The sequence below is a fragment of the Corapipo altera genome, unplaced genomic scaffold, assembly GCF_003945725.1.
Source record: "Corapipo altera isolate COAL_440 unplaced genomic scaffold, ASM394572v1 23, whole genome shotgun sequence".
Classification (NCBI taxonomy): domain Eukaryota; kingdom Metazoa; phylum Chordata; class Aves; order Passeriformes; family Pipridae; genus Corapipo; species Corapipo altera.
In genome coordinates, this window is record NW_020884878.1 from 11,114,409 (window position 1) to 11,127,611 (window position 13,203).

Genomic DNA, 13,203 nt, shown 5'->3' on the forward strand with positions numbered 1-13,203 from the left:
CTGCAGGACTGTACCAGCCCTGCAGTGTGCTGACAACCGAGACTGAAGCTGCCAAAACAAAGGAAGGAACCCACTGCAGTTTTATTTTTCCTTAGATAAATTTTTTATATAGAATATATTACAGTCAGAGTTCTCAGCATTTAATCAAAAGATAACAAGTTATTGCAGTTTTTTACCCAGTGAAACTACCGGTGAAAGAAGAACTTTCTAGAAAGCTGTCTTGTCTTTTAAAAAAAAGAGGGAAAAAAAACCCCACCCAGACAGAAAATACACATGTAGGTTGCACTTTGCACCCACCAGCGCCCGGCCGGGCGGGTGGTCATCCGTGCGGACAGGGGAGTGTGAGGTGAAGCAGCGGCGATGGGCACAACACTACGGCGAAGGAGGCAGGCCTGGGCGCTAGCGAGGGTGGTGCTTCTGCTCGGCTTAATTGCTTTTAAATCGGGAAATGGAAACGCGGTGGGGGAGGCAGGAGGGTGGCGCCGGTGCTCTCGCCTGCACCGGGAGGGCCGGAGCCCTCAGCCTCGCCTCAGCTCGTGCAGCTTGTGGGCAACGCGCTCCAGCTCGGCCTCGATGGCAGCCAGGCTCTCCAGCTCCTGGTCCTGCAACAAAAGCCCAGGACATGTGTCAGCAGCCATGGGTGTGCAGCCCTCACCCCACAGAGCTACAGAAAGACTTACCTGGGGCATGAGCACAGCTGCATCCTGCCCCATCCCTTCAGCCTGCTCCTGCATTTGCCCCTCTGGACAGACATCTTGCACAACACTGATTACTCCTGTCCTAATGTTTAATCGCTGCAGCAGGTAATGGGGACAAGACATGCAGCTCCCGTACTTCCTCAGCCTTTCTGCCAGGCAGGGCAGCCCCCAACAGGTCTGTACCTCCAGAACAGACTGGAAGGATCTGGGCCAGGGCAGGCTCTGCTGAACCGCAATGGGCACCTGCACTGAGTCAGTGGAGTCAAACCAGGACGGACACTGGTGCCTGCCACCTGTGGCAAGTGCAGCTTCTGCTTTGCTCGTGCAGGGGATGGTGCTGTCCCCTCTCCCCATGCTGCCCTGGGTATTTGGATGTACTTCCACTACCAGAAGATTGTTTTCTGTTTGGGAAAGTAGTGAATGAGGAGGCCATCAATTTAAAGGCTCGAGCCGCCCATCACTTGGTGGTCTTTCTACAGCAGCTCTTGTGTATCTGTGCTCTCACCTGCAGCTATTTTATTTAGCACAAGTACTCAAATTCCTAACTGCATAGCTTTGCCTGAACTTGGGTCATATCCAGCTGGCCCTGTCTTGCTGCCAGCTCCAGCCCTGCCTGTCTCTCACAGCTGCCATCAGCTGGGGCTCTCTGCATTCTCCCAGTGCAACAGCAGGCTCTGTGGGAGCAAACTTGGGGCTGTAGATGCTAAAAGTGCCTTTTCCCATCAGCAGAATCGAGGTGACAGCCCCTGTCCTGTGCAGAGGGAACAAAGCCTTGCTGCTGCCTGCAACATCTACCAAGCACAGGCTGACACTGAGCCACTGGCCAGCACTGCATGTGGCTGGTGTGAAAAAATAAAGGAAGTATGTAAAAATAAGTAATTTTTTTTCTCTTCCCTGAGCTATTTTCCTGAACAGGGAAAAAGTCACCATGTCCCTCCACAGGGCCCTCGTCTCAGCCCCTGGGAAGTCTTTGGTTACAGCAGGGTGTCAGCAGCTCAGGGTGCCCCAAGCACCCCAGGAGCCCAACTGAGCCCAGGCCACTGTTCCAGTGAGTTTTCCTTGAAGCAGGTCAGGGAACAGCTGGCTGAGGCTCACCTTCTGGAGAAGAATTTTGGCTACAGCTGGAACCCCCTGAAAGTGAGAAAAATAGCGCTGTGCTGAGATCCTCCACAGCACCCAGAGAGAGCTTGGTGAGGCCCAAACCACTGCCTTATGCTGTGCCTCTGCGCTCTGGATCGCTTCTGCCTGGCCCCACATGTTGAGCCCTGGAGAGTGCAGAGGACAGCACTCTCAGCCCCCATCTGTGCCCATGCTGGCCTCACAGGCCAAGCCACACCCCCACACAGCCTGAAAATGAGGAGAGGGGACAGGCTGGCAGCTGCTCTAGCAGAGCTAGAGGCTGTGCCTTCCCTTCCCTCACTGCTAGGTACCTTGTCTAGACATTCCTCATTGACTCCTGGAGGCCCTGATCTAGTTTAAAAAAAAACCAAAAAACAACAGAAAGTCTTGTTGCAGCTGTAAACAGTTTTGCAGCCTCAACTTCCTGCTTCCCAGTCCCTGTTTGGAGATTGAGTCCACCACCTTGCAGACAAGGTGTACCCCAGAGCCACTGGCAGGGGCAGGTGGGTAGCAACCTCCTAAAGGGAGAGGCCTAGGATGTGGGCAGATGGTGGTGAGGAGCCAGATGGGCCAGCCCCACCACACTGCATCCCTGCTTCAAGCTGAGACATTTGGCTTTGCTTTGAACCAACACAACTGGAGATGCTCTATTAGCAGGGGATGCTGATGGGCAATCTTTGGCCAGTGGTTTGGTGTGTAACTAAGGCAAGAGGCTTGTTTTGGAGGAAAGAGAGCTGCAGCAGACTGGCTTCACTCTCCTGCTGCCCCTGCCTCTTCCCAGGCACTTGATCTTGGCCTATCCCAGGGCAAACACCCATAAAGCTCATGCTCAGTCCTCTGAGCTATCCCAAATCAACTCCTGTGCCTGAAGCTGGGCCTTAGCACAAAGGCGAATCCACCAGTCCTGGCTGCTGTGGAGGTGCTGAGCTACTGCCCAGCATCACACAAGGTATCAGGGAAGGAGATGTCTGACTTTGGAAGCCTGACTCAGATGTATTCCAACATCTGTCAACAGTTTTGACTCCAATGCCCCAGCTTTCTCACCACACCCTGATTTACCTCTGTAGGAGGTCTGACATTACTCACTCTATTCCTGAGACAGGGAAAGCATTTTCTTTGACTTGGAAGGGCTTTGAGACACAAGGCCCATCCCCAGGCTCCAGATATGTCCAGCACAGGCCAGTGCAAAAGTCCTGTCACTGGAGAGACATGACCCTGTGGGGCAGGGAATGTTTTTGCACTAATCACTAAAACAATGATAAAAAACAAAGACACAACTAGGTGCAAATTTCAATAGTACCTGGGGCTGAATGACTAAAAGTTCACTAAGCATCAGCTTAATATCACAGAGAACCACTGCTAGCTGTGTTAATGCCAAGGTACCATCTACATCTCCCAGCATAGTTTGGATAACCGGGCAGGATTTGTTCTTAAGCCTAAGTACACCAACCTCTGTTCTTCTGTTAGCGCTGCCTTCCTCATCCTTCTTTTCTTCAGGCATGGGAGCAAGTGGGAAGCCTCCTTCACTGCTGTCCTCCTTCGAGTGATGCTTCCATGACCTTTTCACATCTTCCTCTGGACTACTACGGAAGGCATACTTGCGGGACCTAAATGGCTTTTTCATGGACCTGTCTGGGTCTTCACCACTATCATTTTCCTCCCGGCGCTTCTTTGATGTCAGCTGTTTGGCCAGCTCATCCATTTTGTTCCATCTCTTGGTGTCTTCCCACTCCCTGGAGGATTCCTCCTCCATCTCGTCACTTTTGGCATCCCTGGTCTGGAAGGTGTCCTCCTCCTCCTGCATCCCCTCATCCTCCAGGTGATGTCTTCCTCCTCTCACTGCCCGGGGCTGCTCTTCTTCCTCCTCCTCCTCTTCCTCCTCCTCCTCAGAGCTCCGCCCATCTTTGCCAAATCCCAGCACATCATCGTTATCTGAAAGAGCATGAAACAAAACAGTGAAAACAACTGTTAACCTGGTTGCAGTCCACCTTTGAACTGAGCATTCAGGGGTGATGCCAGATGGGTTTCCTGACTTAGGCCCACTTTCCTAGGATTCTGCAGATACCCACTCTCACATTGCCATGTCAGTAGCAAGGCTTGAAGGTAGCAGTCCAAAACCCTGAAGTAAATCCAAAAAAAAGGAATTGGTTTTTCCGAGGACCTATAAGAGCCAAGCAGCAGGCAGCAAGGCTGCTGCAGGGCTTGTGTTACCTGCTGTGTATGGGCCCATGCTTCCAGTGCTTGTAGTGGGGTCTGGGTGGCAGCTGGTAAGGTTATTTCTGTAAACCCAGTAAGCACCTGCCTGAGCTTTTTGGCTTTAAAACCTCTACTCCATCTGTCTCAGTGCTCTCAGCTACCCCAGGAAAGTATCAGTGCAGTCATCTGGGATACGTACTGTCATCTCCCTGCACCTCCTCAGCCTCCTCGTCCTCCTCAGCCAAATCAAGTGACCTCTCTGCTTCAGTAGGGTCCTCCTCTGCAGCATCATCTCCGTCATCCTCCCGCTCCACACGCTCCCCCGCCACCTCCTTGCTGTGCTCCCGGCCCTTCCTGGATGGCTCCTCTCCTTCACCCTCAAGCTCCAGGCTGTCCCTGGAGCCTCTGGGCTCTTCCTCTTCATCCTCTTGCTGCTGCTGCTCATCCTCACTGAAATCTTTGCCAGTGTGGTTGTCCAAAGCTCTGTCTCGCTGGGCATCATCTGTATCCCTGATGTCATTGCTTTCTGCTTCTTCCCGATCCTCTTTCTCTACAGGGTTGGAATCCCTGGGCCTGGGCTCCCTCTCCTCCAGGCTGTTTTTTCCCTCCTCTCTTGAATCCTCATTTTGCTGGGGTTTCTGTTCTGTCAGCTCAGCCAGGGACCCCGTGGGCTGTTCCTCTTCGAGATGCTCCCCTGCTGCATCTGCACAAGGACAAACAAGAAGCAATGCTTCTGCTGAGAGCTCATTTCACAACCAGCAAAGCCCAATCATTTCCCAGGGAGCTTCAGCTCCACTCAGCAATCTGCTTAGCCAGCCCGTGGATCCTTTTGCAAGTCACTTCAGCATATGTTTGCGTTCAGGCAAGGCAGTGCTCTCTGGTGCTGAGCTCCTGGAGAGACTCGCAAGGCTGAAGTTAAACATATGCCAAAGTGTTTTGCTGAGGCACAGGCCTCATCATCGTCTCTTGAGATGCCAGCAATGAACTTGCCCTGCGTGAAACCAGATTGCAAGTAAAATGAAATTATTTAGGAGTGTAATACGGCACTTGCACAGCTCTCCCTGCTCTGAGTGCTGCGCTAACATTGCATCCTTATTTCTCCCGTCAGGCTGAAGAGGCAGCCAGCCCGGTTCCCAGGGTGCTGGAGGGAGGGGGTGTGGCTCTGCTTCTGCAAAGTAGCTACTCAGCAGGAGCTTAATGTGGGCTGGGTATTTGCTCTTGCTCAGGTGAGAGTGGCCTCTTTTTAGCACAATTAGACATAGAAACCACTTTGCAAAAGAAAGATGAGGGCTTAAAAGCCAGATAGTATGGAGAGGCAAGTGCAGCCCCAAGGAGGGCTGAGGAGTGTGCTAGGGTGAGGAGGTGCTGGTCACACAAGGCTGGTGAAGACCAGTGACACTGTGCTGGTGTCACTGGACTGCCAGCTGGTCTGAAAGGCCCAATATGCCACACTTCATCCTCATCAGTCTTCACACTGCTGGAGCAAGAGGTTCAGGTCTGCCCTAACAGGAGGGAGATCCAGTGCCACTATCCTGTTGGCTTTTGGCCATGCTGGCTGGTGTCACTAGTTGCTTTGAGCAGCTTTGAAATGAAGTCTCAGCATCGCTGTGCTGCTGTGGTTCAACCACATGCTCCAGAGCCCTCTTGAGACCCTCTGTGGGGGTGCAGCTGCTAGATGAAAAGTCATATCACCCCACACTGGCATTGTGTCTTCCTGACAAGGAAGAAGAAAGGGGCCAAACCCTCCTTTCTGCCAAACTGCCTGTCTGTAGTCAGGCCATAGAAACATAGTGACAAGGGAAAATCTCAGCTGAACATGATTCTTTCCAAGATAACAGGGGTTTTGTGGGGGTGTGTGCAATGTCTGTGTAGTAAGTTCCATTTTTCCTTCAGAGACCCATTACTCAGTATCTTAGATTCCTGGAAACAAGGGTGGCAGGCACAGGCCCATATCACTCTTGCCTGTATCACTGAGTCTTTCAGTCCTGGATTTCCCCGGCTGTGACTCATTTAAACATTAGGAGTGAGTGATAGTGTGAGCAGCAGGGTAGAAAAGATCAGTATCAGTTTGGTAACTTGACAATCACCAGTTACTATAGCTCAGAAACTGCATGTTGTTTAAGCTTGTAAATAAGAAGAAAGCAAACATCAGGTTGGTTGTGTGTGTCAGTGGCAGCATCAAAGAAGATGCCTACAAGAGAAGCAGGTGGACATATCAAGGCTGTTAGAAAGAACATCCTTGTTTGCAGCCTGACCTGTATTTCCTGGGGGTGGAGGCTGACACTGACCTGTTTGCTTGTTCTTGTCGTTCTGGCTTTCAAGGACTTCGGAAAGTTCATCTTCGAAGCCACTGTTTTTCTTCTGCTGATGGGTTCTCTCATTGGCACCTGTGTCAAATAACAAAAAGTATGGAAAGGCAACAGTCCCTCCTGTGTTTCAGAAAGTAGAGGTAGGGAAATAGTTCTGTGCCCTTTGTATTTTCTACAGCAGACAAATCTGCCAAAGGGGACCTGTGAGGAGAAGCGATTGGAGGATACGTGAATCAACTGCAGTAACAAAACCACAATCAAAAACATCGTCTGCAGGAAAGAAAATAGTCTCTAAACAAACAGAGAATCAGGGTTGCCAGGAAAACTGATATTGATGGAGATCTAGGGAATAAGAGGTGCTGAACTGCAGCACACTGAGGCCAACAAAAGACTTCAGCATTAGAGTAATAAAGGATAAAAATTGCCTCCTGTCAGATTCTGCCTATGTACCTCTGCTGAGGTGAGCACTGAGAGCTTCTGTGCCCTCCAGCCTAGCTGTGGGGGCCCCTCTCCCAGGGTGCTGGGAGAAAGAAGCAGTGTTCATTCCCACTGCAGGGATAGCCTGGGGCTCCAAGGCCCCACGATGGGATTATGGAATCCACTTGACAAACATAACACCCTGGAGGAAGATGTCTGAAGGCAACACAAGCTGGAGGTCAGAGTGCAGCTGTCCTGGCAACCAGCACTCCCCAGACAACCCCATTCCAATGGGATCTGCAAGCCAAGCAAGGTCTGTCTAACCTAGCTCATGCCCTGCTTCTATGCCTTAATGCAACAGCGAGAGGGAACACTGCCCAGTGCTCTCTAGCCCAGAACTGAATGGTGTGGATTCTCCAGCCTGAGCAGAACCAGCTGCAGCCAGCACAGAGGAGACTAAGATAAACACCTTTGCTTTTCCCTTGGTCTACAAGACCATCCCACCCCCAGTCTCTGTGATCTGTAGATGAGAGCTCATGTTACTCTGGGACTAAGTGATGTGATGAGCTCAGGCCAAGGAAAGAACAGAGCAAGATGCACCTCTGTGAAACAAGTTCCTTCTCACAGACTCCATGCTGAGGGGCACAGCCTTGCTTATAACTGAGTGCTCCTCCTCAAACCCCTACTGTGCCTAGGCACCAGCATCCCAGCACACGGAGGAGGCTGAGGTTTCTTTCTTCTGGATCACTGGAGCATCCATGGGGCCCATCTGAGGTCACTGCCCAGTTGGCCCCTCCACTGTTTGGGTAGTGACCAAAATATGGCTTTGGAGCTGCATGAGAGTCCCAATCCTGACTTCCTGAATTTTTCCTCTTTCTTTTCCCTGTTGCCTCTGTGTCTTCCTTGCTCTGCAAGCATTCTGGTGTCACTGCCTTCCAGCCACCCCTGGCAGACTTGCCACACAGGAGCAGAGCACAGGAATGCCCTGATCATCTTCTCCCTGCTGATGCCCAGCTGTCACCCAGGTTAGCCCAGGGAGAAGGAGGAGGGAAGGTCAGGAGGTACTCTCCCTGTAGAATAGGGAGAGCTCTGTTGCAAACTTCAACTGGACCACCTGGACAGAGGGATCTGGACTAGCTGTGAAGTAGCCTTGCCTGAGACCTGCATGTCAGCTCTGGGCAACTTGGCACCTGAGAACAGCCCTTCTTCCCCTTGCACACCCCTTTGCACAGCTCTGTGCTGCTGCTGCTCCCACATTGACCCATGGTGAGCAGCCTGCACCTCTCCAAATCAAAGAAACTTGCATTTGAGTTAAGCAAACCATCAAAAAAACCCCATTAGCTCAAGAACATTTTCATCTTTTAGGAGCAAGTCCTACTCAATGCTCAGTGTGGATTCCCTTCTTCCATACCTGGGTTTAGTGCTAGATTCCAGCTGCACAAACAGTGAAGGTTTTCTTCCTTTCATTCCAGTTTGGGAGCTGGAGGTTATTTGTTGAATTAAATTCCAGTATGTCCTTTTAGGGTTCTCCCACCCCAAAATGTCTATACTCTGCATCACTACCAAATTATGTTGATACTTATGGAAATCATGAGATACATATTGCAGATACATATTGGAGCTTAAGGAAAATTCCTGTCCCCACTCACACAATCTCTACTGGAAGTCCTGTAACTGTATTTCCTAGGGCATATTTATGTGATCTCAAACTAATGTAAAATAAATTAAAAAACCAAAACCAAACAAGCAATAAAACTGTTTAAGGGGCTACAAAAGATGAAAACACACTTCCCTATAAATTCCCTCTACTTATATTCCCAAATAACTGTGCTGGTACTGTACCTTGAGCAGCAATTTCCTGGAGTTCCTTCAATAGGTTTTGGTGGCGAAGGATAGAAATAATTCGTTCATCTGCAATAGGGAAGACTTAGTAAAGAAAGTCGCCAAAGACAACCTCCCCCCAACCCCAGGAAATGAAAAAGAACCCCAAATGCCACCTCTCTCTTAATTTGCTCTTCCCTTTCCCTTGGCCTGATTTGCTGTCACGTCTTAACCACATGATTAAGATGACAGGAAGGTCCTATGAAAACCAGGCAGTTTGATGTCAGCCAGCACCCCCTGGCCACTGTGCCCACATGAGGCCAGGCCTGGGACAAGCAGCAGCTCCAGCACTTCTGGGGCACAGTGCAGACTGGTGGGGTGACCGTGAGTGTGTCGAGGACCCCTTAACAGGGATCAAGGAGCCAGGATTCTGCTGGTCAGGGCAGGACCAGCCCCTACTTGCCAGATCTGTGCTTGCTGATACCCAGCATTAAGTCTAAGGCTGTACCTCCTCGAAGTGTTTCTAGGCATTCCTCGCTGATCGGCAGGGGGTTTGGCTTAGATAAAGTATCAGAGATGACCTCTACAATGCACTTCATCACCTAGAAAGAGACAGAAATACAAACTGAAGCACTGCTTTTTTGTCTTTTTTTCCTAAATCTACTTGTTACCAAGGCTAAAATGCAGCAGGTGCTGTCACAGATCTTTCTGGTCAGGCCAGAACTGAATTTTCAGTTCCTGTTTTACCTGATGCAGGAACAGAGGGTACCTGCTGCAACTCAGGAGTGAACAAATGACACATGACAGTGGAAAGAGCTTCTTCAACATGACACACAGTTCAGCTGAGGATTTCACAGCTTCAGACCATCCCAGGGTATGGGTACATCAGGAGAGTAAAGGGTATCTGGATATATACATAGAAAGCTCAAAATTGTCCTCTTTTAAGCCAATATATCTCAACATGCATCTCATAAAAGGGCTCAATGGATTTTAGAGAGAAACAAGTAGTCATTGTTGTTCAGTTGGTGACCTTGAAATCTTGCAAAGCTCTTCAAAGCCTGAGAAAGGCACCACAGTTACATTGCAGCCAGGCATGGAAGGTGAGGTCAGGGGCAAACTGCTTGCAAACACAGAGGAAAAATACTGCTCTCAAACCCTAGAGAAGAACAAGACACTCTGGAGAAGTGTTAGACCTTGTGCTTTGAGTGTTCAAACCATCTGTTACAGACTGGAAGAGCTGTACATGGTGGCAGGTTATCTGAAAGTGAAGAAAATCTGGTGCAGCTTCTCAGACAGGATGAACTCTGAGCCCACCCTTTCTAGCAGCTCTTTTCTTCAGTCTAAGATGAGGAGCATTATTTATCTGGTTTGTCACCTGTAGTGAGATGGAAGCCCTAACTCTTCATCCACGCAACTGCAGCACTGCTGATACCACAGGGATCCTAGAGCTGTGTGTGTGGTAGGAGAATGAAAGAGGTGCAGAGGCAATGTGGTACCTCTGTCAGGTGTGAAGCCACACAAAAACACACCACTGGAAGCCCTAATGTGTTACCATGGTGGACACAAACGATCACACAGGAGAGAAGCATTCACTACAGTCTGGGGCTGGTTAGTGGTGTAGGAATCAGGTTGCCTAGTTCAAAAGAATAGTTATTTATAAAGCAGCCCAGGGAGGATGCAAGGCTCACAACTGCTTGTGGAAAAAAACAGAGGCTAAATTGAAAAAAAAAAAAAAAGAATACAGGTAAGCCTTGAGAGCAAAAAATTCACTCACTGGATCTCTTTCTCCTGATGATTTCTGCAAGCAGCCCTGAGAGCCCTGACCTCCCTCACAGTGCACCATTCTCAGGAGAGCTGAGCACTGTGGCTGCAGCAGAAATTAAACACAAGTCAGCAATTCCCAGTCATCTACAATGCTGTTCATTCAAGCAACTGGATATATTCATTGACCAGCTGGAATGGGCAAATTTTCACCCTATGTAAGGAGAGAATTCTGCCTTTGCAGATCACAGCCATAAAATGCTGAACTCCTAAACTCCTTTGAGTTTGAGGGGATTGCTTGATGGATTAAAAATGTTACAGGAAAGATCTAAAAAAAATAAACAAGAGGAATTTCCCTGGTATTACTCTCCTATACCACAAGCAATCCAGTAATACTGATTTTAGATGGCTTTGAGTCACCTCACTCTATCATTAAATCGAAAAAAACCCAGGTTCTGATTCTCCCCTCCCATGTTTCCCAACCTCTGAACTCCCTTATTGCAACAGTTTTTGATGCAGCTTCAGAATTAAGGACTTTCTCGGCATGAGAAATAAGAATCTAGTTCAATGAAATATTCTATTCAAGCTTTTTGAAGGCTGCCAAGATGATTCAAGGTCTTTGAGCACAAAAACCCACATCGGTTACCACAGAAATACAGTCAACTCTGTGGAAGAACTTTGTAAGGTAATGAAAGGAAGAATGCAGTCATTCCACAGCACTCTCCTTGTCTTTTTGTTAGAGCAAGTCTGTAAAGTGAGGCTTCACAAGGTCATGAAATAATAGCCTGCATCAGGAAATCGACGAGATCCTTTCCAAATGAATGTAATTAATCCAGTGCAGAAACTCAGACTGGATTTTTGCCATAGCTATCATCTAACCGTGAGCAGGTAACAAGATCCTTAAGAGCAGCTCACAATGTCCCCACACAGAAATCTCCAAAGGATCTTGTCCTTACAAGGACAGACTTCTCCATATTTGAGCTTGGCTATGCTCAGGCCCTTCTGAAATGTATGGTTGTAAGTGGGAAAGAAGCACAATAGTGGGCAAACACCAGAGACATTGTAAATGCTTTGGTTGTGCTCAGGGCCCTGTGGAAAGCCCTTGGTGTAAGGGAAGTTTGATAAGCTGCCCGGCAAAGGTCTGCAGATGCTGACCACACATTACACAGCCCTGAGCCACCCACAAATGCTGGTGGCACAGAGCATGGTGTGTAGGAAGAGCTGCAGTGCTTGTTGCTGTATTCATGTGATGATATCCCTGCCCTGATCTGTCCTGTAAGACCAGGACTTCCTTCACTAAAATGCTCTGTCTCAGAGGGTGGTGAAGGCAGAAAGTCCTAAGGCTCCTTCTAATTGCAGCAAATTCAAAAGAAAGCTGATTTTACTCTCAGATAAAGCATGTGTCAGCATAATACCCAGGGAGGGGGGCAGTCTTGGGAAGGAATCCTTCCTTGGTGAAAGCATTTCCATAGAGTTGCACCAACTGCCACAAAAGTGCCATTTTTAACACAAGGAACATATTGGGGGATAGATCTCACAGGGAAAATCATGGAATTAATGTACTGTCCCACCAGATGCCCAATGAGCATCACACTCTGGCATGGCCAGTTAAAGTGCCTATCCTGCCTGCCCTTCCTCAGCAGCACACCGACCAAGGAAGGCATCCGTTGTCTCACAGCTCATGGCTCAGTCCCAGCAAGGGCTAAGCAGGCTAAAAGTCTTAACAAAGCAACCACTGTCCGGGCCCAGGCACATCTGACAGAAAATAGGGAGTCATTGCTCATGGCACATGTCCTATAGGTAACATGCAATGGAGCCTGTACCCTCCCCTACTGCTGCTGGGGGAAAAAACCATTTTGTGGCTAGAAGATTTCACAACACAGAACATTTCAAGAAGTAAGGAGGAAAAGGCTGGAGTTTCATTTCTGGACATGAATTTCTGTAGAAGTTTTAATTTGGGCAGCCAAGAGATTGGCTCATCTGAAAGATGGGGAAGGAGGAGGTGAGGGGGGTGGTGTCTGTCACAGATAAACACAGGCAAAACCACCTATCCAAGCATTTAGGCTGCCAAAAGTCCATTGGGAGAGCACACATTTGCAAAATGCAGCTATTAATGTCAGAGGGCATGACACAGATGTAGGCACGGAAGCCTATAAAGGAGGGCTGGAGAGGTCAGCCAAGTCCTGCGCTGCTTGTAGCCATCCAGACAGGCTGAACAGCTCCTGAGAATGGATTAGCAAGCCAAGAGTACCAGTTGCCTATTTTTCTGGAACATGCATGTTTAAGGAACATACTACACACATGCAAACCCAGATGTACACACCCCCAAACACACACAGTTCTAGCAATGCCCTTTCCTGAATCACATCTCCCCCCACTCTCTCCTGAGTCACCTCCTGCTGGGAGCTTTGAAAAGCTGAAAGTAGGAGGACTGGGGAAAGGTATACCCAGCCTCCATCTCCTCACTAAACAAGCTTGTCCAATCCCTCTGGTACATCCTAAGGGACTTCCTCAGGTGCAGGAGCAAGCCAAAACCAAACAGCTAGGTGTAGGTTAAACAGCACATCCCTCCTCTTCATTTGACCCTTCCACTACTGGTCCATCCTTACCTTAGTGTCGCTTTTATTCATGTCATTTGTCACAGGAAGGGAGACGGCTGTAAGGTGGGGAGAGGGGAAAAAAAGAGAACTTGTTATTCATTTCAGCTGTGAGATGAGCAAGGAATGACTATCCTGCTAAAAATGGGAGTGGAGAAGAGGGGTATCACACTCTGGTAGAAGTAGTCGCTGAGTGCAGCAGCTGGATGTATGCACTGTGCCCCTCTCAGTCTGGGAAGGGAAGGGGAAGGGGAAGGGGAAGGGGAAGGGGAAGGGGAAGGGGAA

At 49.2% G+C, this 13,203-nt stretch overlaps 1 protein-coding gene across 1 annotated transcript in view; it reads right to left on the reverse strand.

Annotated features, from left to right (window-relative positions):
* Positions 1-62: 62 nt before the first annotated feature.
* Positions 63-13,203, reverse strand: part of CHGA (chromogranin A) — a 13,579-nt gene continuing 438 nt past the window's right edge. The window contains exons 2-8 of the mRNA XM_027637593.1: positions 12,931-12,977; positions 9,069-9,162; positions 8,582-8,650; positions 6,302-6,400; positions 4,213-4,716; positions 3,268-3,749; positions 63-602 (exon numbers count right to left, since the gene is read on the reverse strand). Of these exons, the coding sequence (XP_027493394.1) occupies positions 519-602; positions 3,268-3,749; positions 4,213-4,716; positions 6,302-6,400; positions 8,582-8,650; positions 9,069-9,162; positions 12,931-12,977 (1,379 nt within the window). The 3' untranslated portion in view covers positions 63-518. The remainder of the gene's footprint in view (positions 603-3,267; positions 3,750-4,212; positions 4,717-6,301; positions 6,401-8,581; positions 8,651-9,068; positions 9,163-12,930; positions 12,978-13,203) is intronic.